This window comes from Sinocyclocheilus anshuiensis, unplaced genomic scaffold, assembly GCF_001515605.1.
Source record: "Sinocyclocheilus anshuiensis isolate Anshui unplaced genomic scaffold, SAMN03320099.WGS_v1.1 scaffold371, whole genome shotgun sequence".
NCBI classification, from domain to species: domain Eukaryota; kingdom Metazoa; phylum Chordata; class Actinopteri; order Cypriniformes; family Cyprinidae; genus Sinocyclocheilus; species Sinocyclocheilus anshuiensis.
In genome coordinates this window covers 463,609-487,900 of record NW_015549597.1, presented here as the reverse complement: position 1 = coordinate 487,900, position 24,292 = coordinate 463,609, and the positions used below count along the sequence as shown (strand labels likewise).

At 38.8% G+C, this 24,292-nt stretch overlaps 1 protein-coding gene across 1 annotated transcript; it reads right to left on the bottom strand.

Annotated features, from left to right (window-relative positions):
• Positions 1-81: 81 nt before the first annotated feature.
• Positions 82-21,099, bottom strand: c1ql1l2 (complement component 1, q subcomponent-like 1-like 2). Its single transcript, XM_016447010.1, has 2 exons — positions 19,908-21,099; positions 82-1,967 (listed from the first exon to the last, which is right to left on the bottom strand). The coding sequence occupies exons 1-2, from the start codon at positions 20,517-20,519 to the stop codon at positions 1,788-1,790; spliced, it is 792 nt and encodes a 263-aa protein (XP_016302496.1). The 5' UTR covers positions 20,520-21,099; the 3' UTR covers positions 82-1,787.
• Between the last annotated feature and the right edge of the window lie 3,193 nt (positions 21,100-24,292).

Genomic DNA, 24,292 nt, shown 5'->3' with positions numbered 1-24,292 from the left:
ACGAGATAAAAATAGAGAGATGGGAGGAAGAAATCTGTGGATGGAAAAGAAGCAGAGGCACAAACGTGAATCTTCGTTGCCTTCCTATTTATTCTGATGCAATTTGAAATGACTAAAGCATACATTAAATAGCCTATTATGTGAGGTATTAGATAAATTGGAAGATTTATGCAAATGGGTTTCTGTTTCCCAAAAACTGTTTTCTGGCATTGAACAAAAAATCATTACAGCACAAACGACTCCAAAAATCCCATTTGTTATTTAAATTTATTCAACATTTCCAAAAGATAGAGTAGGACTGACAAACATAGCATAGATTTATTTAATTTACAGCTTTATTGTTTATTTTATATCTTCTCTGTAGAGGCTTAGCTAAACGTGTCTGATGCAATCTCATTGGCTATATAGCACATCTTTGATCGGCTAAAGCATAGAACATTTCTCAAACCAATAATGTGGCAAAGACGAAATATAGTTCATGCTGTGGTGTTGGCACAGACACACACACACACACACGCTCACACTCACAAACGCACGTGCACACTTACAAATAAACCTAATTTTCTCACATTCATTCGTCCCACCGGAATAAAATATTACCGTGTACATATTCGCACCTCATGTTGTTGCATTTGTTAGCAGGAATGATTGAGTGACAAGTGAAGCCTCTCAACAGCACCTCAACTCATCCTCCAGCCCTCTTCAAAATCAATACTTTTTAAGCCATCACTTCTGACGTCTGAATTTCGCCGTAATGTTCCGATTATAAATAATAATTGCTATAAAGTAGTAGCCTAATACGGTGGCTAGGCGGTTTTTATAATTTAAAATAGCACAGAATGTTTGCCAAACTCTATTGTTATGTTTTTATTTGAACTTTTTGTATTTTTTTTTTAATTTAGCTTCAGAAAAATATCCCGTTTTTGTGTTCATCACAGGCTCTCCATTCATTCTACAGTAAGTTAACTAACACTAAAACATAAGCAACCTTTAAGCCGTCTCTTTCGTAAAAAAAAAAAAGAGTTTAGACTATTATAAGTCATCTGGTGTTTCTGGAGGGGCAGAAAGTGACTGAGAGGAGCGAGATTAGGGTCGAGTGCTAATTGACAGGGGAGGAAAGGAGTCGCGGGAGTAGCAGAGTATCAATTGTCTAAATTGAGTATCAAGTGCTTGTAAGTAATAACATTCATTCACACCGATCATCAGCTACTGCAGTCCCAACAGAGTACAACATATACGGAATGAATGCAGATGCAAACCAGTTACCAACAATAGCCAACAGGGGGTGCTGTGTCCAATATAGAGGTAAGGAGAAATCGGACACAAGCGTTAGAATTATATGAATACATAAGCTGTCATCAGATCCACATATCCTTCAAAAGCAACATACTTTTTTCCACAGGTTGTCAGGGATATTTTTAACATTAGATATCTGTGGGCAAAAAGAGTTTTACTGAGGAAAAGCACATGAGGATGAGGTTAAAGATCTCTGCCAGTCACTCTTGGAGTCTTAAACAAGAAAGAAAAAAATGCCCTTTCAAAACCGAAAGAGAAAAACGTCACTTTTTTCACTTTATTTCCTTGTCTTTTATCAATCAATAAGGTGAATCGACGAGAAGCTACCGAACCCTCGTTCCACTGAGTCTCTTTCTGTAAAAATGTGTGCTGAAGCAATGGAGAGATCCTGGTAAAATAAAGCGCTGGGATGTTAAATGCTCCTTCCTTCACTTCCACTTTCCTTTCGCTATATTTCTTTCTTTCCAACTGCTTTTCCTCTGCGCTCACATTTAGTCGGCGTAAAGAATGAAGCCAGAGAATGTGCTGTATTTGTTGTTGTTGCCCCCATGGGCTTTGCCACCATCCAGTTTGATGTAGACTTCATCGCCAGCGTCTAGATGCAGAATCACACTGTTTGAGGCGTAGTCATAGTTCTGATCAGCATCTTGAGCGATCGCACTGGCTCGCACCTACACGAGAGAGAGAGAAAACGAACAAGGGGCATCAGTAATAGAAAATAATGTCTGTCTGACACAGCTGGTTAAGGTTTAGCTAGTTAGCAAGCTCCGGATAGACCCTTATGGTTGGCTGATGCTGTAACTCTAGATCCAAAAGTCATCTTAGTCTATTCAGATGAGTAGGCCTAGTGTTTATTATGGCTGTCAGTCGATTAAAATTTTTAATGTAGGCTAATTAATTAGGCTACATGATGTGTCATTAATCACAAATTACATTTGGCTGTGAAAATACCCCCAAAAGATTATTTAAAGCTATTTTGTGTTAAATGAGAAAGTATTAAGTAGACATTACAAATAGTAGCTTTAGAAAGAAATATTTAATTTGATTCAACATAAATTCAATCAGAAACTAAACACCGCTGTGTTCCTCACACATGCACAACAGTTCTGCTGTGGCTTTATAGGTAATATTTTTGTTGGCAAAACTGAGCAAAAACAGACAATGTTGTGTTTAAAATATAACACAATATCAACTTATTTACTGAATTGTTGTATAGGCTAAAATCACATTTGCACTTGTGATATTCGGGACAAAAACAGCACTCGTGTGATACTGTTCTCGCTGCTCGTGTGATATCTCTTATCATGTGATAAATATGAGACAAAAACTCATACAGGAGCATTTTTGCTCCAATATCTTGAATTTTAGGTCATAACTTTGTTTATGGAGTTGTTGCGCTGCATCATATTTGTCAACAGTCAGCTGTATGATGACGTACAGGTCTGGGGGTGGGGCCAGTGCGTTAACTGCGTTAAAATATTTTAATCGCGTTATTTTTTCATGACTAATTAATTAAGTTAACGCCTTAAACTGACAGCCCTAGTATTTATGCAAGTAACATCTTAGGTGATTGGCTCAAAAATGGCAAAGATGACAGATTTTAAATGCCATACTGCATAGGTCCTGCACCAGCCAAGCAACTGCCATTGGGATGTATTAGAATGCTAATGGATAGCTTTCTCCAGGTATTAAAGACAAATCATGCTATGAGAGTTTTAATTTAGATCTCCTTTTCTGACTCTGATACTTAAAATCCGCAACGTCTGCGAAGGTTAAATCTGTCTCATTAAACAGGAAGAATCGGATATCCACCAACACATAAGCTCGCATAAGACTCCAGGATGCATGAAAACACGCAAGCGTTGACACACATTCAAATTGGCTTCAAATTTATGACAACTGTTCTCATTCACCTGAGCGGGCCGGGAAAAGATTGAGACACGGATGGATTTAATATGTGTGGATTTGTTCGAGTACCACACAACAGTGTTGGGGAAATTGCTGAGGATTTCTGTAATCTGTCTGGTGAATGAACGTTTGAGCTGGTGGTGAAGGCATGAATACGTACGGCTTGACTGCCTGGATCTCACTCACAACAAGCTGTGAAATGTGAACGCGTTTTAAAAGCAATGAATGTGACAGGCCGACTTTTTTTTTCCAGTTCATTATCAGACAGAAAGTTCAGCTTTTGATAAGTGCCAATGTTATTTATTAGAGAAAAAGAGGGAAGGAAGGAAGTGTTTGTGTGGGAGTGTATTTGTGTGTCCTTGTGATCTGGTTCTAGCGTGGGAAAATATGCAGTCAAGAAGGTAAATTAGTTGAAAACATATTTTACAACCAATATTGCAAAGTACAGATAATGATTTTGTTGTTGTTGTTAAATTAAAAATATATGTTAAAATTAAATAAATTAAAAAGTATGTGTAAAGTATGTGTAGCCTACCAGTTTACCACTAAGCATTGTGTCATTAGCTAGCAACATGCTAATATCAAAGCAAAGATAACAAGAGGATTCCTTTATATTGCTCATATGCTGTGTTTCATATCAAAGGCTATTTTCTATCTTTGAAATGTAAAGGTTGCTTCTATGAAATAAGCCTCAATGACACCGTCGACTCGCAGTATGGTGGAAAATGTCCCGCATTCTCAAAAGAACCAATTAGCAGTTAGTGAAGTCATCTCTGCGGCTGTTAGAAGTTGGGTTTTTATAGAAAGTCAGTGACCTGAGACATGTGCTTGGGACTGAAATATGTGCCTTTCTTCCTTGCTTTTTTTTTTTTAATTAAGGGTGACTTTATGTCAGAAATAGTTGCTGATACAAAATATGTTATTTAAATGTGAGTTTGGCAAGCAGTTTTGAGATTTAAGTGTTTCCTGATTCAAGTAGATAGGTTGGTCTTGCATGCTTGAAATAGCTGCTTGGAGGCGTTGCAAATATTGCCGCTGAGTGAACTGACTTTCCTTAAAAAGGTACTTTGGTCAAAATCTATTGAAATCGGCTGCTTGAGTCATACATGTGTGGAGCTATTTGTGTGGAATCTCTGCCTTTGAGATTCAGCTGCTTATGTAGATGGTGAGCAGCGAGGCAGCTCTCTAGGTTTTAGTATGTTTGTGTTGCTTGAGTAAATGGCTGGATTGATTAGCCAGGCACATATCACCACCTGTCCCATTGAAATGTTGGCTGGTGTTTGCGGGTATGCATGTGCGTGTGTAGCTGTCTAATTTCATTCATCCACACAAACACCCTGTAAAGATCCTGGCAGTGTTTCCTGATTCAAGTAGATAGGTTGGTCTTGCATGCTTGAAATAGCTGCTTGGAGGCGTTGCAAATATTGCCGCTGAGTGAACTGACTTTCCTTAAAAAGGTACTTTGGTCAAAATCTATTGAAATCGGCTGCTTGAGTCATACATGTGTGGAGCTATTTGTGTGGAATCTCTGCCTTTGAGATTCAGCTGCTTATGTAGATGGTGAGCAGCGAGGCAGCTCTCTAGGTTTTAGTATGTTTGTGTTGCTTGAGTAAATGGCTGGATTGATTAGCGAGGCACATATCACCACCTGTCCCATTGAAATGTTGGCCGGTGTTTGCGGGTATGCATGTGCGTGTGTAGCTGTCTAATTTCATTCGTCCACACAAACACCCTGTAAAGATCCTGGCAGAGGGGATTCCCTGAGGTCAAGGCCATATGGATGTTTGGGCTGTGGTATGGTGGCTGTAGAGGGACACATGAGGTTGCGGTGCTGATGTGTAATGGGTAGTGGTGGAGTGCTGGTTTGACCAGCTGCTGCTGAATACACTTTACTCAAGCTCAATCTGCAGATACGTAAACACAGAACTTTTCTCTATGCTTACACGGAAATGTATGAATATCCAGGTTTATTAAATATGAAATATTTTTGATTCTGATATTATATTCTTAAAATCTTTTAAACTGCTTTAAAGGGATAGTTTTTCATTTCCAAAAATGAAAATTTGATGTTTATCTGCTTACCCCGGTTTCTTATAAATAGGGGTTTTTAAGGGAAATGAAGGGGGTTTGTGAGTTGGTGGAAAGTTAATAACTTTATTTATACCTTTAGATAATTTCAAGCATTTTTGTGGAGACAGAAGTTGACAGAATTTCACCAGTATTCACTCAAAATAAAAGACTGAGGATTTGAAATGCTTGTGTGGGTGTGTATTTGCTTTAGGGTTTTCATATGAGATGAAATGTCGTATCGTTGTTAAAATCACCACATAAGGCAAAATAATTAATCAAAACAAGACATTTTCTGAAAAAAAAAAGATTAAATATTTTATCTGTATACCTGCATGTCATTTAACCATTACCCAACATCAGAGAACCATGAAAATGTGAAAGTGTTGTCAAATTATTGAAATATTAACTTAAAATTTTTCAAGTAAATATTTTCTGTCTGCGGGGCTTGGCTGAAAGCCTTGGAAACCCTGCATTATATAACATAACATCAAGCCAAATTAACTCCAGATATATTTGACAACCAGACGTTCGACAACCAGAAATTGTTGCAATACTTAATTTCGAACAATGTATCTTTTATTTTATACCCTTAAACAGCTTTGTTTTTCTTAAAAAAAGGAAAATGTTATGCTTGAAAAGTGTGCTTATGCAGTATTTCTTTAAAATGAATGCTAATAAATTCATAAATTTTTAAATGCGTCTCAATTGTCCAAACCCTTTTTGCGAGCACTGTATATTCTGTGTGGTTAACATCCACTCAGCAAACAAACATTTTCTCATCTGTTTGAGTCTCTTTTGTCATATATTATGTTCTCTTTTATAAATCTCTTCACATGCTTGTCTTCCATCCAATTTGTTTTCTTAATCATCTTAGGACTTTCGGTTCTGTCTCGCTTTCCTTTTTTCTCTTTCTAATTTCTGTTTCCAACTCTATCCATATCTCGAGGTCTGAGAGGCCGAGAGCAGACGATCGATAGTTCAGGTAAGAGGAGCAGACGGCTGGTGATGTAGATGAGAATGGCTTGAGAGAGACAGAGGGACCCTGACCTTGTGACCATCTGTCCACCATCTTCACCGCCCCACCTCTCGCCTAGTAAGTGTACCATTTCTATCTTTAAAAAATACTTTCTGTACATTTGATCGATTGATTTTTATTTCAAATTTTAATGGTAAATTTCCCACTAGTTATTCTTCTGCCATCATCTACAGGTTTACACTTTCCAAATATTATATTATTCTTAAAGTTTGTCTGCCACCCTGAAGCTGTGAATTACTTTGTTAATGTCATACGTAGTTAAGGTGTTCTGTCAGTCTTTATATCAGGTATAATCAGAAGATGAGAGTGAGATGAACCGAGATGCACATTTTCAGCACATTTTCTTTCCACCCACAACCTTAATGTAACCAATAGTGTAAAAAGAGTGAGTGACATTTTGCTTTGACCCACTGAGATTAATGTAAAGATGTTAATTAGAACAAAAAGAACTGATTTGTATTCAAAGTTTGTGTCTTACAACTATGTGAGTCATATTTCTATAGTGAATAATGCTACAAATAGTTCGGTAGTACAATACTGCTAATATTTATAAAGCCATAATAAAACATTAGACTAGTGTTAAGAAAATATTGTGCCAGCATATACACTATAAACAATGATTTTTTTAAAAGTTGTAAATACAACAAAGATTATTGGAATACATTTTGCAAGACAATACAACGTTTACTTTTAATTCTATGTGTTTCTTGCTGTTTCTTTGTAATTGTTTGTAAAATTTACTATCAATTTCTGAGTTTCTTTGCCATTTTTAGTAACTTTTTTCAGAAGTAAAGTTTGCTGTTGATGGCACATTCAGTGCAATAAAGCAACTCCTGCGGCGCCTTGTCATCGCATAAAGGCTCTGTCGGTCAAATGGAAAGAGGACTTGCCCATCACTCAACCCAGATAACTCTGTGTCGCTCTGTCTCTCTTTTTATTCTCTATCTTTTTTCAATTCATTGTTTACCTTCTTGATTAAATCTGGTGAGTCTAATATCAGTATATTCTGTGTGGTTAACATCCACTCAGCAAACAAACATTTTCTCATCTGTTTGAGTCTCTTTTGTCATATATTATGTTCTCTTTTATAAATCTCTTCACATGCTTGTCTTCCATCCAATTTGTTTTCTTAATCATCTTAGGACTTTCGGTTCTGTCTCGCTTTCCTTTTTTCTCTTTCTAATTTCTGTTTCCATCTCTATCCATATCTCGAGGTCTGAGAGGCCGAGAGCAGACGATCGATAGTTCAGGTAAGAGGAGCAGACGGCTGCTGATGTAGATGAGAATGGCTTGAGAGAGACAGAGGGACCCTGACCTTGTGACCATCTGTCCACCATCTTCACCGCCCCACCTCTCGCCTAGTAAGTGTACCATTTCTATCTTTAAAAAATACTTTCTGTACATTTGATCGATTGATTTTTATTTCAAATTTTAATGGTAAATTTCCCACTAGTTATTCTTCTGCCATCATCTACAGGTTTACACTTTCCAAATATTATATTATTCTTAAAGTTTGTCTGCCACCCTGAAGCTGTGAATTACTTTGTTAATGTCATACGTAGTTAAGGTGTTCTGTCAGTCTTTATATCAGGTATAATCAGAAGATGAGAGTGAGATGAACCGAGATGCACATTTTCAGCACATTTTCTTTCCACCCACAACCTTAATGTAACCAATAGTGTAAAAAGAGTGAGTGACATTTTGCTTTGACCCACTGAGATTAATGTAAAGATGTTAATTAGAACAAAAAGAACTGATTTGTATTCAAAGTTTGTGTCTTACAACTATGTGAGTCATATTTCTATAGTGAATAATGCTACAAATAGTTCGGTAGTACAATACTGCTAATATTTATAAAGCCATAATAAAACATTAGACTAGTGTTAAGAAAATATTGTGCCAGCATATACACTATAAACAATGATTTTTTTAAAAGTTGTAAATACAACAAAGATTATTGGAATACATTTTGCAAGACAATACAACGTTTACTTTTAATTCTATGTGTTTCTTGCTGTTTCTTTGTAATTGTTTGTAAAATTTACTATCAATTTCTGAGTTTCTTTGCCATTTTTAGTAACTTTTTTCAGAAGTAAAGTTTGCTGTGGATGGCACATTCAGTGCAATAAAGCAACTCCTGCGGCGCCTTGTCATCGCATAAAGGCTCTGTCGGTCAAATGGAAAGAGGACTTGCCCATCACTCAACCCAGATAACTCTGTGTCGCTCTGTCTCTCTTTTTATTCTCTATCTTTTTTCAATTCATTGTTTACCTTCTTGATTAAATCTGGTGAGTCTAATATCAATGTGCAAACAAAGTCTGCTATTCTGAATCCATGGTGACGATCGTCCGGTGCATATTAATATCAAATAATCCGCCTTTAGCACACACAGCCTGCACAGCGGCCTTATTAAAGGGTGAGCTCTTAGTGCCCGGGGAGTGCGTGGGATTTGTTGGAGGGGATTTCGATGAAACACGTTTTAATCTTTTTTTTTTTTATATTAGCCTCCTTTGGGAGGTCGGACTTCCATTGTTGGCTGCATTTGGATATCATTTCAGGGCAATTAAAAAGCAATTGAACTGCAGCTGAAATCTAAGCTTAAAAAACTCTTATAAAGACTTAATGATAGAAACTGTGTTCTGATTGACAATACTATAAAACTGATTTCATTGGTAAAGCCACTGTAACTATAAATGATATCAAAAGCAATGAGGAGACACCACAAGGCATTTCAAACTTTGTGTAAATAGAAATCAAATAGAAAGATGGATGTATCAATTGCCTGTTAGAGGTTCCCGATAAATCCTTTCTTTATGATGCCCCCGGAGCATCTCTGTTAGCAGAGTCCCAAACAAAATCATTAACAAAGACAGTCACTGCAGTAAACATTGAGATTTAAAGGAATATTCAGGGCTCTTTCTGTCGATTTTGTCGATTAAACACGAAAAATAATTGTGATTCTTACCTTAGTTGTAAAAACTAAAAACGTGTATATGCACTTACAATGGAAGCCTAGGGGGACGCCGTTGTGCACTTGCCCCATAGACTTTCTTTGCACTATCAATTTAGCTTTTTTTTTTCTTTTTTTTTTCCTTTTTTCTCTCTCTTTCTCTTTGTTATGAATTAAAATGATATTGTGTGTTATCAACAGCATATGCCACAGATGCTGTTGTATACTTACAGTATATTTAACCCAGAATGTTCCTTTAACAGGGAGGGAAATAGCTGGAAGCCAGGTCTATGGGGAACAAATGAAAGAGGGAGGCGGTATAGTTGGGCAAAGTCAAAGAATGTAAGTCCAAAGACATTGCTGGGCTTTAGGGCTGGGTTAAGGGGACAGACAGTCTGCATTTAGCATTTCAAACAGACGGAAACCGGCGGCCGTGCTCTGACACACATCTGTTTGTCCCTGTTTTGGAAAACAGTCGGTGTGAGCTCAGAGCACATACATGCCATGTGTTTATAGACTTCATCATGAAATGCCTTTTTGACTTTGAAAGTGTGACCTCTCTGTACAATGTATGCGATGGATCACAGATCCAAATGCCTAAACATAGTACATTATCTGACATAATCATGTATTTGTTACATTTTAAGCATGTGTAGATTTGGGTTAAAGGTGGTGAAGGACATCTACCTACCAAAGTCAAGAAACCACTGAATAATCTTCAATGTTGCTTTTTAATGTGTACACTACAGTCAAACATTTGGAATTAATTACGATTTTTTTTTAAAGAAACTTTTTTGCACACCAAGGCTACATTTATTTGATAAAAAATATAGTAAAATATTTCACAGTAAAATACTGTGAAATATTATGATGTTTAAAAAAAGTTTTCTATTTTAATATATTTTAAAATGTAATTTATTCCTGTGATTGTAAAACTAAATTTTAAGCAGTTATCACTACAGTCTTCGGTGTCACATGATCTTTCAGAAATCATTCTAATATGCTGATTTGCTGCTCAATTGTTATCAATTATTATTATTACTCAATTACTAATAATGGTTTTTATTATCAATGCTGAAAACAGGTTTTGCTGCTTAATATTTTTGTGGAAAATGTACTACAATTTTTCCCCCAGGATTCTTTGATGAAAAGAAAGTATAAAAGAACAGCATTAAGAATATAATATGCCAATATAATATAATAACACCAGTATTACTAATGGTCATTAAAACTGCTTTTTTAAACATTAAACATTTAAACATTAAAACCTTTTTTTTTAATCATCATACTCCAGTTTATCGTTTGGACTGTTTCTTTCAGAACATCTGATCAATTCTAAAATCTGGTTTAAAATTTGGTTTATTAAAACTAAAAATACACTCTCAAAACTACACCTTAGTAAACCAAACCTTACACCGTATCCTTGGCTCAATTTCTTAATACAGTCAATGGAGAGATTAAGCGTGCAGCGGCTGAAACACGGTAGTAGCCAGTGGATATTCTTACAGATGTCAGCAGTGTCTCCCTGCCAGAGACTGATCTGTCTCTGAACGATATGAAACATTTCATTTATGAAAAGCAACCTAATCCTGAAGGACACATCCTGCTGTCTCCATGTCCCCGTTTCCTTCTCTCTTTCTTGCTTTTTTACCCTGTGACTGACACCAGTTGACTTCTCGTACCACATTACAGGCTCTTAAGACAGTTAGCGGTAGTGTGGTTCAATTGAAGCGTGTGCCTGGCTCTAATTATACTTAAAAGGTGGACTGTGAGCTGCATCTCTGATCGAGGCTTGGTGGAGCACTTCATGCAGCGCTTGGAGAAAAATACCCTCGCGGATGAGAGCGAGCCAGATGCTCGCTGCTTGTGTAAAATTCCTGAGGACATTAGAGACTTCCATGTGCTCCTTTTTCACTTGGGTTTATTAGCAAAGCAAACCTGATTAAGGACAGGATAAGTAGTGGAGAACAAATGCCTGGCTCTAATTATACTTAAAAGGTGGACTGTGAGCTGCATCTCTGATCGAGGCTTGGTGGAGCACTTCATGCAGCGCTTGGAGAAAAATACCCTCGCGGATGAGAGCGAGCCAGATGCTCGCTGCTTGTGTAAAATTCCTGAGGACATTAGAGACTTCCATGTGCTCCTTTTTCACTTGGGTTTATTTTGGGTTTATCTGATTAAGGACAGGATAAGTAGTGGAGAACAAAAGTGAAGGTGCCACGCTTTCATTTCCATCTGTCACACCACCGTGCAGAGAAAGCCGGAGAGATTAATCTACCCAGCTGCTCTTTGTCTTGTCAGCGATCTCCAGGAATACTTAAATAACACTGATATAATGTTTAAACAATGATTAGAACTGTTTGAGAGGAACGAGCAGTGGTGTTTGCATAGAGAATGAACGATGAATATAGCGCTGAAAGAGAAATGTTTTTATGAAACTTCTGAAGTACTCCTAATGAAGATATTACTCAGAAGGAGTTTAAATAATAATGTCGTCTGCTGATGGACATGATAGACGAGGGCCAGCTGGCTAGAGAAGATGCCAACAGCCATCAGCTAATGCCAGAGCAGCTTTCCATCAGTTACTCACACTTGTGCATCTAAAAGACATCTAAACAGGCTGATTCATACACAGTTCAAGTAGCCGAAGTCGAGGAAGACAGTTCACAAAATAACCCCCGCAAAAGAAATTCTGGAGGGGAAAAAAATAGATTTTCAGAGATTTTTAGACTGCTTAGAAAAGCCATTTGATAGTCATATATTCTAATAACGGTTGACAAAATAGCCAGGTAGTTTACAACATGTGCAGTCTATTGTAACCCAATTCATTATGAATCTTTGCCAAGTTTGACTGCAGATTAAGTGATTATAGACCCTATTGGTGGTGTTTCTGTCATGTCTGCCCACACACACACACACACACACACACACACACAAAACCTGTAACTTATTAAAATATTCTCTGCTTTGGAACAAAGTTTACTGTGAAAAGTGCTCTACAAATAAAATTTGAATTAATATCAAATTGAAATAAAAATACATATTATATGGATGAAAAAGATAGTGTAAGTTTAATACAAACTGAAGACGTTACAAAGCAAATTATTATACTTAGCAAACAATTAATATTACTATTTTTAACACAATATAAATGAGCCATTATACATTAAAATATATACAGTATTCCTGCCTTTCTATTTTTAGGATTTTTGCCTTTATATCCACCTCATTTTTCAATGCGGAAAGCCGTTTTCTGTGAATGTGTGAGACTTCTGGTTCATTAGCCGCTGTGGGCAAATTAATTCACTTTTAACCATTGACGCAGATACTATCGTTGACCAAAAGGTGGTGCTGTTTAGCTAATGGACATTTCATTACAGCGTAAACGGTGAAACTAGAACGCCTACTAGACTATCCACCTTTTTCTTCAACGCGCAAGTAAGCCTATGGGCAAGACTTCCGGTTCATTAGGCGCTATAGGAAAATAACGAGAAGAATAACAACGTGCAGTAAACGGTAAAACTGTTTGCACTACAAACCACTGTGTTCAAAATTAAGATAATACATTCAAATAATATGCTAAGACACACCAGTTTGCAATATCAAGCAGCAAAATGAGCTGTTTTTTACAGCTAAAAATAGCTGGAAGCGGATGTCACCGGAAACCAGACCCATAAAACGTACAAATTACCACATCTGCTCTTACAGGGAAAATAAGGTGGATACCTGCCTTTGTATTTGCATTTGTGTTTACATCATATTTGAGAGTCCTTCAAACGTTTGTATCTGTAGTTTTTAACAGTTGTTTAAAAAGTTTTCAAAAACGCTTGATACATCAAGTAGTATCTAGAAAGTGACAAACTAATCCAAGCAATCCCAAACTAAAGCGTATGCCACTGTTACTGATATAACTGACAAACAGATGGCTTTTAATTGGTTTGTTTAAAATAACTGTCAGTCGAGCTCAATTTAAACTAATGACCTCACACTTACAGCAAGAAATATTCCCTCTAAAGGAAACTGGCAGTTCCCCCTGAAGCTGAACTCTTAGATTCGCTCCTGGTGTGCACACAGTGGCCTGACCTCTGCGCTAAGCCCCTCTGAAGTCTTTGAGGAGCGCAGCTGCATAATTAAACGTCCCGCTGCATTATAACGCATTATGGTGTGATAGAGTAGCCTCACCTCCTCTCAGTACCATAATGAGGAGAGTGCAGCAATGCTAGTCTTGGGGGAGAAAGATGAGGAGAGGGAGCGAGGGAGAAACGCATGGTTTTTGCTGCAGCATACATTTTTCATGAATTGCCCTATTCATCATTTGGTGCCGGGCGGATAGTTGTTATCTTACAGTAGCTGTTGTTTATTTTCCTAGGTGATCGAGGTGTTAAACACGAATGTACACGTGCTGACTAATTCGACCGAGTAAGTGGGCTGAGCGAGGGAGTCACAGTGGACCTACGTAGGTTTGTAGCGTCTGAGTGGAAGGAGTCATTAAAAAAATCATCGAAGCATCAAGATGCTTACAGAAGAACTTTGCCAAGGGGCAAGTTGTTATTCGCCGGGAGAGCACGAGCGTGTGTGTATATGCGTCTGTGTGTGTTGAACAGATGAAAACATGATTTGGGTATCAGTGTGAGTGTTGATTTCTGCTCATTAAAAGAAGAAGAGGGTCTCCTCCTGAGTCACCAGCCAGGCCACATTCATTCAAACAGGGAGGCGCAGCTATTTTAGTACATGTATTCAACATACATGCTCACAACAGTACTTCTGAAGTCTCTCTGGGCTGGATATTTGACTGATAGAGCTGAGGTGCAGAAGGACTGTGCTTTAAGAGTATAGTTCCTCACCTATAAATAAATGATGGATTCCTTCGCAGCTCTTGCTCCGTTACACCCAGACACATCTGACATGTGTGGCATTTCTTCGCAGCACGGGCAAATCCAGTGCTAATAACCATACAGCACCCAATTAGACTGGTTTTAATGTTCTGCTCCACTGGGTGGCAAATTTAGTGTCCAATTAGACATCACATCAGGGGCAAAGGCCCCGCCCCAGCGCCTCAACAGCTGATTAGACAAGTGGAGAGCGGGAAGAGTGTGTTTGACTGAAACACAAGCACACCCTCTAACTCCGACGCAAATTAACAAGCTGTTATTGAAGAGGACTGCTTATTGGACTTGTTAAAAGATGCTGCAGACTTTTTCAGGAGATTATTTTAAGGATAATAAGTTTGTTTCGTGACTGAAAAGACAAGTGAAAGATTTGGTATACTTCAACCAAAAGGATTATATTGCATAAGCTATATTGTATGTTCTTTTTTCCTGTTTCCTGCAAAAATAGTATTGATCCTGGGGTTGTTTTCACTCTAGCAGCATGTTACTTGTCTCTATCTTCATCCAAATATCAATGAACAACACTTGCATTTATGTGTGCTGTGTAATTAAACATTAGAAATTAGTTTGACTCTAATAACTGAACACTGAACTCTATAATTAAAAACATGTTTTTTTTTTCTGTTTCAGATGGTGAGGTGTGCTGCTTTTCCAAACACATACAGTGCTATACACATACTGTATATGTATTGCTCCCAGTCATGTTAATTATAATAGCACATTTTATGCACGCAATTGCATAAAAGCATACACTATTCCCAGAGATATCTTAAGGAAGGAGTAAGTGAACAAAAAAAAGAATAAGGAAAATAGAGTGTCATGGCATGCGCAAAAGGGCAGTTTTCATCTAAAAATGCAAATTCTGTCATCATTTACACACCTTCATGTCGTTCCAAACCTGTATGACTTCCTTTCTGCTATGGAACACAAAAGAACGTTTTGACAATTTTTTTTTTCTGTACAATTAAAGTCAGTGGGGTCCAGTGTTTCATTGGACCCCACTGACTTTTATTATGTGGACAAAAAAATGACAAAAAAGTTCTTGTGTGCAAGACAAAAGAAGATGTCTTAAAGGTACATGAGGGTGAGTAAATGATGACAGAATATCCATTTTTGCTCACTTCACTCACTTTTACTCCCTTACTCCCTTAAAACGTCATGGAAAACATATCCAGTACTTTATAAACCAGCTGTAAACCAAACAGGTGAATCTTCAGATAACTGTGCTCGACCGTGCGAGTGCACATCTGCGCATGCGTGAGTGTGTGCGCCCGTGCGAGTGTGAGACAGCAAGATTATCCCGAAGGAGCCTCTTGAGAAACACAAAGAGTGCCTGGATGCATTTGCTTATAATGAAGTCAGAATGGGTTTGGGTGGATTAATGACAATATCAACAGAAGGAACACGGGGACAGGTGCCAGCGCAATCTGGATGCGGTTCAAAGTTTTTAATTACGATTAAAAAGACTCTCTGGCACACGACAAACGCCTTTTCTTTTTTCCAGCCTTTCATTTTTTTCTCACTCCTTTATCACATTTGAAGTGGAATTCCTTGTAAAGCCGGTGGAGTTTCAAAAGGAATGCACAGGCATCTGTACATGTCCATCTGGAAAAAATTTGATTTTTTTCGGAGAAAATTTGGCAAATTAAGAAAAGAAAGCTGAGATGGCGTGGAATAAACAGAAGAAGCTTGGAAAGAGTAATGGAAATGGATGAAAAGGAATGCATCGTTTGTGTGTTAAAGCTAAAATCCATTAAGCATACACAATGTGATGGTAATAAATAGAGCGCTAATATTTTCCCACACAGACTGCAGTCTCACCAGAAAAAAATATTCTTTCGTGTTCTTCCTCATTCTCTCACGTACACATCCTGCACACCAGCTGTGTGGGTTTGTATGGCGGTATGGTCAGTGGCCGCTTGAAGAATAGAGCAAGTCCACAGGGATGCAGCAGACTAGCTAAAAGTCTGTTAGCACTCCATCACTGCCATTGAGAAACACTGTACTGCTTTCACACAGATTCTGGGAGTAAGAGGGTTACAACAAAGTTTCAAGTAAAAGTTTCTTTTAAACTGTTAGGGAACGACGTGAGACTCCGAAAACAGCGCATCCAACAGCGGCTCGCCTGAGGTCCTATATGCCCACTCTCTCTCTCACACACACACTGCTGCAATTCCTCTGATCTGGAATAGCGGTTTAATTAGTGAGGCGGTAACCACTTTATAGAGATTAGCTTGCTCTCAGGAGGAAGGCTCGTCGCCCATGTCTGCCTAAAGTGTCTGTGAGGAGGGTCTCTAGAGATCAGCACCCATTGTGTTCAACAGACGGTGCTTTACGACAACATATGCTCTCCCTCCCCAATGCTCTTCCTTCACACACTCCATAAATGCTGTACTGTGCTCCCAGCAGTTTTTGCCTGCTCTTGCCTTTTCCATTAGTGTACTTCTTTTATGGTTTTGCTTAGGCAATCTAGTTAGGGCACGGGGAAAACAAAGAAACCTTAAAACAGCACTTGGGAAGATTGCAAGTTAGCAGACAAACTTTTAAGCTGTACAACAGAGAAGTTCACAAAGGTACGGCCTCCTGCTGTGAAGGTACTTCCCTGAGGTTGCTTGCTAGGTCTGGGTTCAGATTAAAGCATAGTTAATCAAATCAAAGATGTGTTTGTGACAGAAGCAAGTGTTCATCTCAATTAAGAGGATGTGATCTGCCCACATTGTCATGGCACCAAGGGACCAGACAAGTTAAATTAATATGGCAACAAGAGTATAAAAGACAGGCAGCACTTACAAGGACTCTGTCTCAGCAAGCTGCCTGGTTTGATCTAATGAAGAACATGATTAACTTTAAATAAGGTTTACACAAAAACTGAAACATAGGGGATAGTGAGCACATATGAGCTGAGAAAGAAGGATGGAGTTTAAAGACATGTTGAGGACGGGAAAAAAACATAACGTTATTTCAATTCCAGATATTACAGTGACTGTTAGGTTCCTTTTATTATCTCTTTCATTTTTCCGCTTACCCTCTGGGTATATATAATTATTATTATTACCATGGTAGTTACAGTGCTCAAAATTATCTTAGCCTACCATTTAAGTAATGTGATTAAACACGTCAAGATTCTGTCAATGTCTGACAGGACATTGTTTAAAACTCAATACTGGCCTTAGATGTAATATTTCATTAGGCCTACATGAAAATGTTATTTCTAATTCACTAGATCCCGAAGAGACTCTAAAGTCTACTGTCTAATTCTATTCCATCTGTCACAGCTCTCCCGTTGCGGCAGAAACTCAGTGGATGACGCTGCACATAAAAGACAGGCAGCACTTACAAGGACTCTGTCTCAGCAAGCTGCCTGGTTTGATCTAATGAAGAACATGATTAACTTTAAATAAGGTTTACACAAAAACTGAAACATAGGGGATAGTGAGCACATATGAGCTGAGAAAGAAGGATGGAGTTTAAAGACATGTTGAGGACGGGAAAAAAACATAACGTTATTTCAATTCCAGATATTACAGTGACTGTTAGGTTCCTTTTATTATCTCTTTCATTTTTCCGCTTACCCTCTGGGCAACGTCTGGCGGTCTTTCTACTGTGACAAATTCTTTATGAGAGTTGAACTATTTCATCTAACAGAGGCTGCTGGATGATCGCGGCGGCAGTCGGATAAACCTCGGTAATTGTATTTATCTGACTGAAATATCGGCTGTCTCGCGAAAGCTCCGGTTGCTGCGGCAACGCCGCGTCCTGCGCGCGCTGACCTCCGGGCCAAGGAAAGACTAAAAACACGCGCCCTCCAGGTGCTGCTCTCCTCACCCCATTTTCAATTCCAGGTGCAATTCCAGCTAACTTGTTAAAAATAAATGTTGACAAACATACTTTTATGGGTCGCTTTGTCGGTGTTAGCGAGGCAAATTGGAGACATTTAAGTTATTTCTATTAACTGGAATACTTGAGCTTACAAAGAGCTTGAACTGTATTAAAAGTGAAAATCACAGACTGTACCTGAAAAAACGTTTAATATATATGTATGCATTAAATGCTTGATTTATGTAGGCTATTAATAAAACATGCACACTGTAACTCAGTAAAATGGTGCCAGTTTATAAGCACTAAACGAAGCGCACAATTTAAATTTAAAGACACATCAGAGCAGATAAAGCTTAGATTAGCCAAAGTAAATAAATAAAATATTTAAGAAAAACTTTGATACCTTGATACGTTGTTATTGAGCTAGGCTATATATATACATATATATATATATAAAGTCTACTGTCTAATTCTATTCCATCTGTCACAGCTCTCCCGTTGCGGCAGAAACTCAGTGGATGACGCTGCACGTGCGCTTTTCTCCCACCTGAGAGTTAGTCTCGCGTGCCAAACCACTCCAACATCGCAATATAAATATATAACGGTCTCCTAATAAATACTGAATCGGGAATTACAACCGTGGCAACAAACCTTAATCGTAAACGTATCAGATCCTTAAACATTGCACGTTCCACTTCTGTCTGTTTCTGTCTGCACTGACACGCCAATGCATCTAGTGCACAACTGCACATTTTCTCATTGAAAAGCGCAAAAAACAACTCTGAACAGAGGGAGATGCAAGCATGCAAATACAGGAAGGCACAGACAGAAAGAAAAAGAAGAAGAGAGTAAAAAGCACACATTAAATGGTCGTTTCCTGATGCTGAGATAATAAGGTGTGTTTGTGGCTGTAAACTTGTCTTCATGGCACTGTGATTACAAGTTCATGAAGTTGCACGATTTCGCTCGCGCTGCCGGTTTTTGTCAGATTGTGGCATTTTCGTTCGCGCCCTCTAATTAAGGAGCATTACGTCAACTGATCCGAGCTTTGTGGGCAAAATAGCCACAGCTGCGGTGAAACATCCCCTTAAAACCAATAAATGAGTATGACTTAGTGTAAACAGATGGAGTAGCAACCTGTGTTGTATTTTCTCCCTTTAATATCTGTAATGATAATAGTCCTTATAAACTCGACAACAACACTAAAAATTGTACTTTTACCTATATTATTTATAGATCCATAAACATAAAATATATGCTCCTAAGATGCAAAAAAATAAAAAAATAAAGTTAACATATTGGACACGTCATAAAAAAGTTTGGACCGGCAAACTTTTAAGTGTCCCATGCAAAGACAATTCCATAAAAGAGAGAGAGGCAGAATCTCTGTCCTCTGTTAACGGGGACACGCGCATAATGTCAGCACGCATTAAGCGCATTCAGCGCGTGTCTTCTCGCCGGGTTTGTGGCTCCGCAGCTGTGCGAACTTCACCCGCGTGCTCTGGGGGGACGAGAAACTCACAGCAGATGTTACTGCGTCTCCCACCAGTTTCACACCAAACAAAAAAAGCAGAAAAGAGAGCGAAACGACAGTCTCGTTTGTCCTCTGCGGGGTCATTATTAACAGCTTAATTAATTTTAGATCCGCTCTGTGAATACCGGCGCAAACCACAAGCACATAACACGAGATGAAGAAATGCGCTTCATAGATATGCAACACGATTTTAGAAACACTTCAAAAAGATCAGGGAAAAATATACATATAAAAATTAAAATAATAAAAACAGTAACATTGAAATAAAAGATTAACTTATAGTTATAGGCCTATATATACATGCATAATGCATAATGTAATGTGTAATGTAATAGCTAAGACTTTCAACATAAAAAACATGTTCACAAATAACTTTTATGCAAAGAGGAACGATTTGGCACTCACCTGTCCGTTCTTGCACAGGTCAGCCCACATGCTGGTTCCGTCACCTCCTCTCATCAGGACGTGGTAGATGAAGAAATACGTGCCCGGCACGCTGCAGATGAACTTGCCCAAAGTGCCATCATAGTTGTTGCCGAGGTTGGTGACCACGTCGTCGAACTTGAGGATCTCATAGCCCTCGTGAGGGTTCTTCAGTCCCGCGTAGAAAGCCACCCGTGGGTGCGTGTTGTATGTAACCGTGCTGATAGCTCCATCATTGCCCAGACTCAGAACCCCGCTTCGGCCCCTGTCCCCCCGGTCCCCCGGGGGCCCCATCGGACCCGGGGGCCCTGGCTCCCCTGGTGGCCCCGGAGGTCCGGGTTTGCCTGGCCGGCCCGGCTTCCCCTGTGGCCCCTGGAGGAGTGTGGAGGGTGGAGGCATGTTGCTGTGGTCGGCCAGAGCCTCGGCCTCGGCCTGCACAGAAGAGCCGGTGCTGGCGATGCCCGTGCTGGTGCCCTTGTTCTGGTACGGGTCGCACACCATTTGACAGGTGCCCAGCATCTCGTAGTGGCTGTTGTCATTGCTCACGGAGCTGACCAGCACGGGGATGAGCACCACCAGCACCAGCACCAGCATGACCCCTACAGCGGCCGCCACCAGGGTCTTCCTGCCCAGGCTGAGGCGCGGGAGTGGCTGGGCAGCCAGTGTGGGTCTGCCGGGAGCCGAAATGGTGACTGCTGGAGAAGAGGAGACCGCAGAGAGAGAGACAGACAGAGGGGTGCAGGGGGGGTCCCGGGGGAAAGGCGCCAAGCCCTATCCCAAGCGTGTGGAGGAGTGTGTGAGGGTGAAAGAGACCCACATGCACACGCTATCACACGCTTGCCCAGCTCCGTGCACGCCTGGCTTGCTAAGCTGGCTCACTGGATCCAATGGGCTGGCAGGAAAGCGCTTTCACACAGATCCCACATCCGCTCGGTCACACTCACATGCATACGCACTCTCACACACACACACACGCATGCATGCGAACGCGCTCACACGCTCTCCCCAAAAGTCGATCCCATTATCTGGTGTACAGAGTTGCACTCGGTAATGAAGAGAATGAGGGATGGCAGAGGCAGCAAAGAGGAAGAGAGGATGAAGTGAGCGAGTGTGCGCATGGGAGTGAAGGACAGCGTGAGAGAGAGAAAGAGAGAGAAGCAGATATAGAGGAGAGACAGGGTATGTTTGCAGAGGCGTTTTCTCAGTCTGAGGGTTTTATATCTCTTCCTCTCCTCTCCCTCTCTGTGTCACAGCGATACAGCCAGGGGAAAGGAAGAAAGGTAACCAAGAGGAGAGGAGGGGACGGCACAGGAAAATGTAAAAAGGTACAAAGAATACAGTAGGAAAGATAAAATCTCATCACAAAAAAGCTCACAGTAAACATTAAGATTTGATGTCTGACAGACTATATTAAAAAGTATCCTTTCACAGGGACTCATATCATGAAAAATCCATATTTTAATATACATTCTTAAAATAAAATGTCTTTTCTGGCATCTATAACTTTCCATTGTGCAAAAGGTTCTTTATAGTGTAAAAAGGGTCATTAGTAAAATGCTCTTTACACTAAGAAAAAAATTGTTGTTTTAGGAACTGTTCACTGAACACAAAGTGGATCATATTAGGTATTGCTTGCGGGGGGAAAAAAGCTTTTGGAAACCTTTATTGTATATATTATATATTATTTGTAGAGTGTATATATTTATTTTTAGATATAGAAACATTGAAAACATTGCAATTTTTAGAACTGAAAAAGTCCTCCCCAAACCAAAAACGCCACTTAGCTCAAACACGTACATTTCAATAAAAACACCATTTTAACATTAGTGATACCTATCCAGTATTCAGACACTTAGTTCACCCAGTTATAGTAATGTACTGTAAAGTGGTGGCTAAATTTGGAAACAAGAGTTTCAAAAAATGGAATAAGCCAACCCAATCTTACAGGAAAATTTAACTATTTTACTAGCTGGCAATGTCAAGGTGGTGATGTGAATTGCACAAAAACATACAATTTTTAGAAAAAAAGTAAGCATTAAGGTCCACCCCTAACCCCGCCCCTAAACATAACCACCTCTGGGGAATAAGCAGATAATACAAAAGTGTACAAATAAGATTTAACAAATAACAAATTCATATAAATTAGCCACCAATGAGCAAAAATGAAAAATAGTTATGAATTGTCATGAGATTGTGTTGGAAAAATACTGTCAAATATTGTGCTGTTCCTGGCTGTGTGTAGCACCTGCAGCTCTGCCCATGCTTACAATGATTCCAATGCTAGAAACTAGCGGTTTGTGCAGAACATTTCAGCATGGAACCTGTCGCATTTATATTTTTGGGGAAAAATAAAAATAAATAAATAATAATAATAATACTAAATTATGTGATCCCTTTAATAAAAACACAAAAATAAAATTTTTGTTATTATTAAATTATATGACCCCTCTCTATATTTAATCAGGAGTAAAAATACACATAAGCATGCTGTTATTGAACTGAGGTCCTACAAAATTATTTTAGATAGTATTATGATAAGATAATTTAAGGAGCAAATTCACTGCTATTCCTCTCTGTACGTTTCTTTGACTTTGAGTGTATGTCATATAGAGTCTTATTGTATTTCACTTACTTTTTTCCCTGGCTGCCAATAAAGTTCCCTCCCCCTCCTCCTGCTCAGAAATGGTTTGTTATTGGCCTGTTGCATTTTTGATCATGGTGTCTATTGATCTGATCCTCTGATTGAATTACGGGTCCTGTGTGGAAAAAAATCCATCTGTATGGCTCATACTAGACAGCTGACATATCTACCCAAAGCGCTGGTCGCTGGGAGAAGAGCTGCAGGATTCTGGACATGTCATATGATCTTAAATTACAGCAGGAGTGTGATGTGACTAAGGATGAGGTTTTGTTAAGGTTTCAAAGTGTGTAGAAGTGACAAATTCAAAAGTAAAATCTGTGTAGGTAACGTTGACTATTCACTATTTTGTCAGAAATGAAAGAAAAAGACTCTTTTTAGGCTATGAGAGTAAACAGTGAGGGAAGGCAAGAAATAAAGGAGCAATGAAAGATAGAGATGCCAATAGATTGAGAGAGCAACTGAAAGGCAAGAAAAGGAGACAGTGATGATCCCGTGTGCTCACTGGTCTAAGCACTGGGGTAATATATGACCTGATGATGTTTTCATTGCCATTGATGGGTTCAGTAAAGGAAGTGTGATTGAAAAGATGAAGGCATGGTGACATTTATTGGTAGGGGACTGCAAGGGTTCATACTACTGTTTCACACAGTGATCTAATGATCTTTTCCACTAATTCATTGGACACACATTCCTGTATGTTCACATTCCTCCGGTAACTGAATTTGTGGAAACCCTGTTTTAACCCTGAATGCTGCTGAGTGTTTAAAGGAGAAATTTCTTGATATAAAAATATTTTCTTCTAAACCAGCCTAATAGAAAAACTATGAGTAGATCAATCCTTGTATCATTAGTTAATTAGTTTTTTGTAATATAAAACCAAAAGTCAAAAAACTTGAGTTTGAGTGCTTCTTGTCCTTCTTATTTCAGTTTTTGATTTGAGTGCAAAAAGGAAAACGGACAAGGTTTTTTTTATTTTTTTATTTATTTATTTTTTTTTTTTGTGACAATAGAAAAAAAAAATCTTTTTTTTTTTAATTTATTAATTTATTTTTTTTGTGACAATAGAAAAAAAAAATCTTTTTTTTTTTAATTTATATTAAAAACAAATTAATGATACACAGATTAAAGGGATAGTTCACCCAAAAATGAAATTTGTGTAATTAATTACTCACCCTCATGTCGTTCCAAACCCATAAGACCTTCGTTCATCTTTGGAACACAAATTAAGATATTTTTGATGAAATCTGGGAGCTTTCTGACCCTCCCATAGACAGACAGCAAGGCTGCTACCACAATCAAGGCACAGAAACGTAGTAAGAACATCGTTAAAATGGTCATTTGACATCAGTGGTTCAACCGTAATTTTATGAAGCTATGAGAACACACTGACGCAGAACACACATGCGCTGTGCCTTGTTTATGTGCAGAGGAAAGCATGCACATGCGTAGTGATACTCTCCAAAATGGAGACAGAGGGTGACTCGGGGGAGAAGAATTGTTCATCAAAACAATTTCATCAAAAATATCTTAGTTTGTGTTCCGAAGATGAACGAAGTTCTTACGGGTTTGGAATGACATGAGGGTAAGTAATTAATGACAGAATTTTCATTTTTAGGTGAACTATTCCTTTAAAATCAAATCATTACTCTGTTTGTTTTTAGAATCTCAATCAGCCCACACAGCAAGGCTGGCTCAACCATTGGATGCAGTCAGGATGTGGGGGGGG

What these genes read in the sequence shown, in the direction of transcription:
- c1ql1l2 (XM_016447010.1), bottom strand. Translation starts at nt 20,519, where the DNA reads ATGCTGGTGCTGGTGCTGGTGGTGCTCATCCCCGTGCTGGTCAGCTCC. An exon ending in ACCTGTGCAAGAACGGACAG is followed by an intron (nt 1,968 to 19,907) that starts GTGAGTGCCAAA and finishes TCTCTCGTGTAG; the next exon opens with GTGCGAGCCAGTGCGATCGC.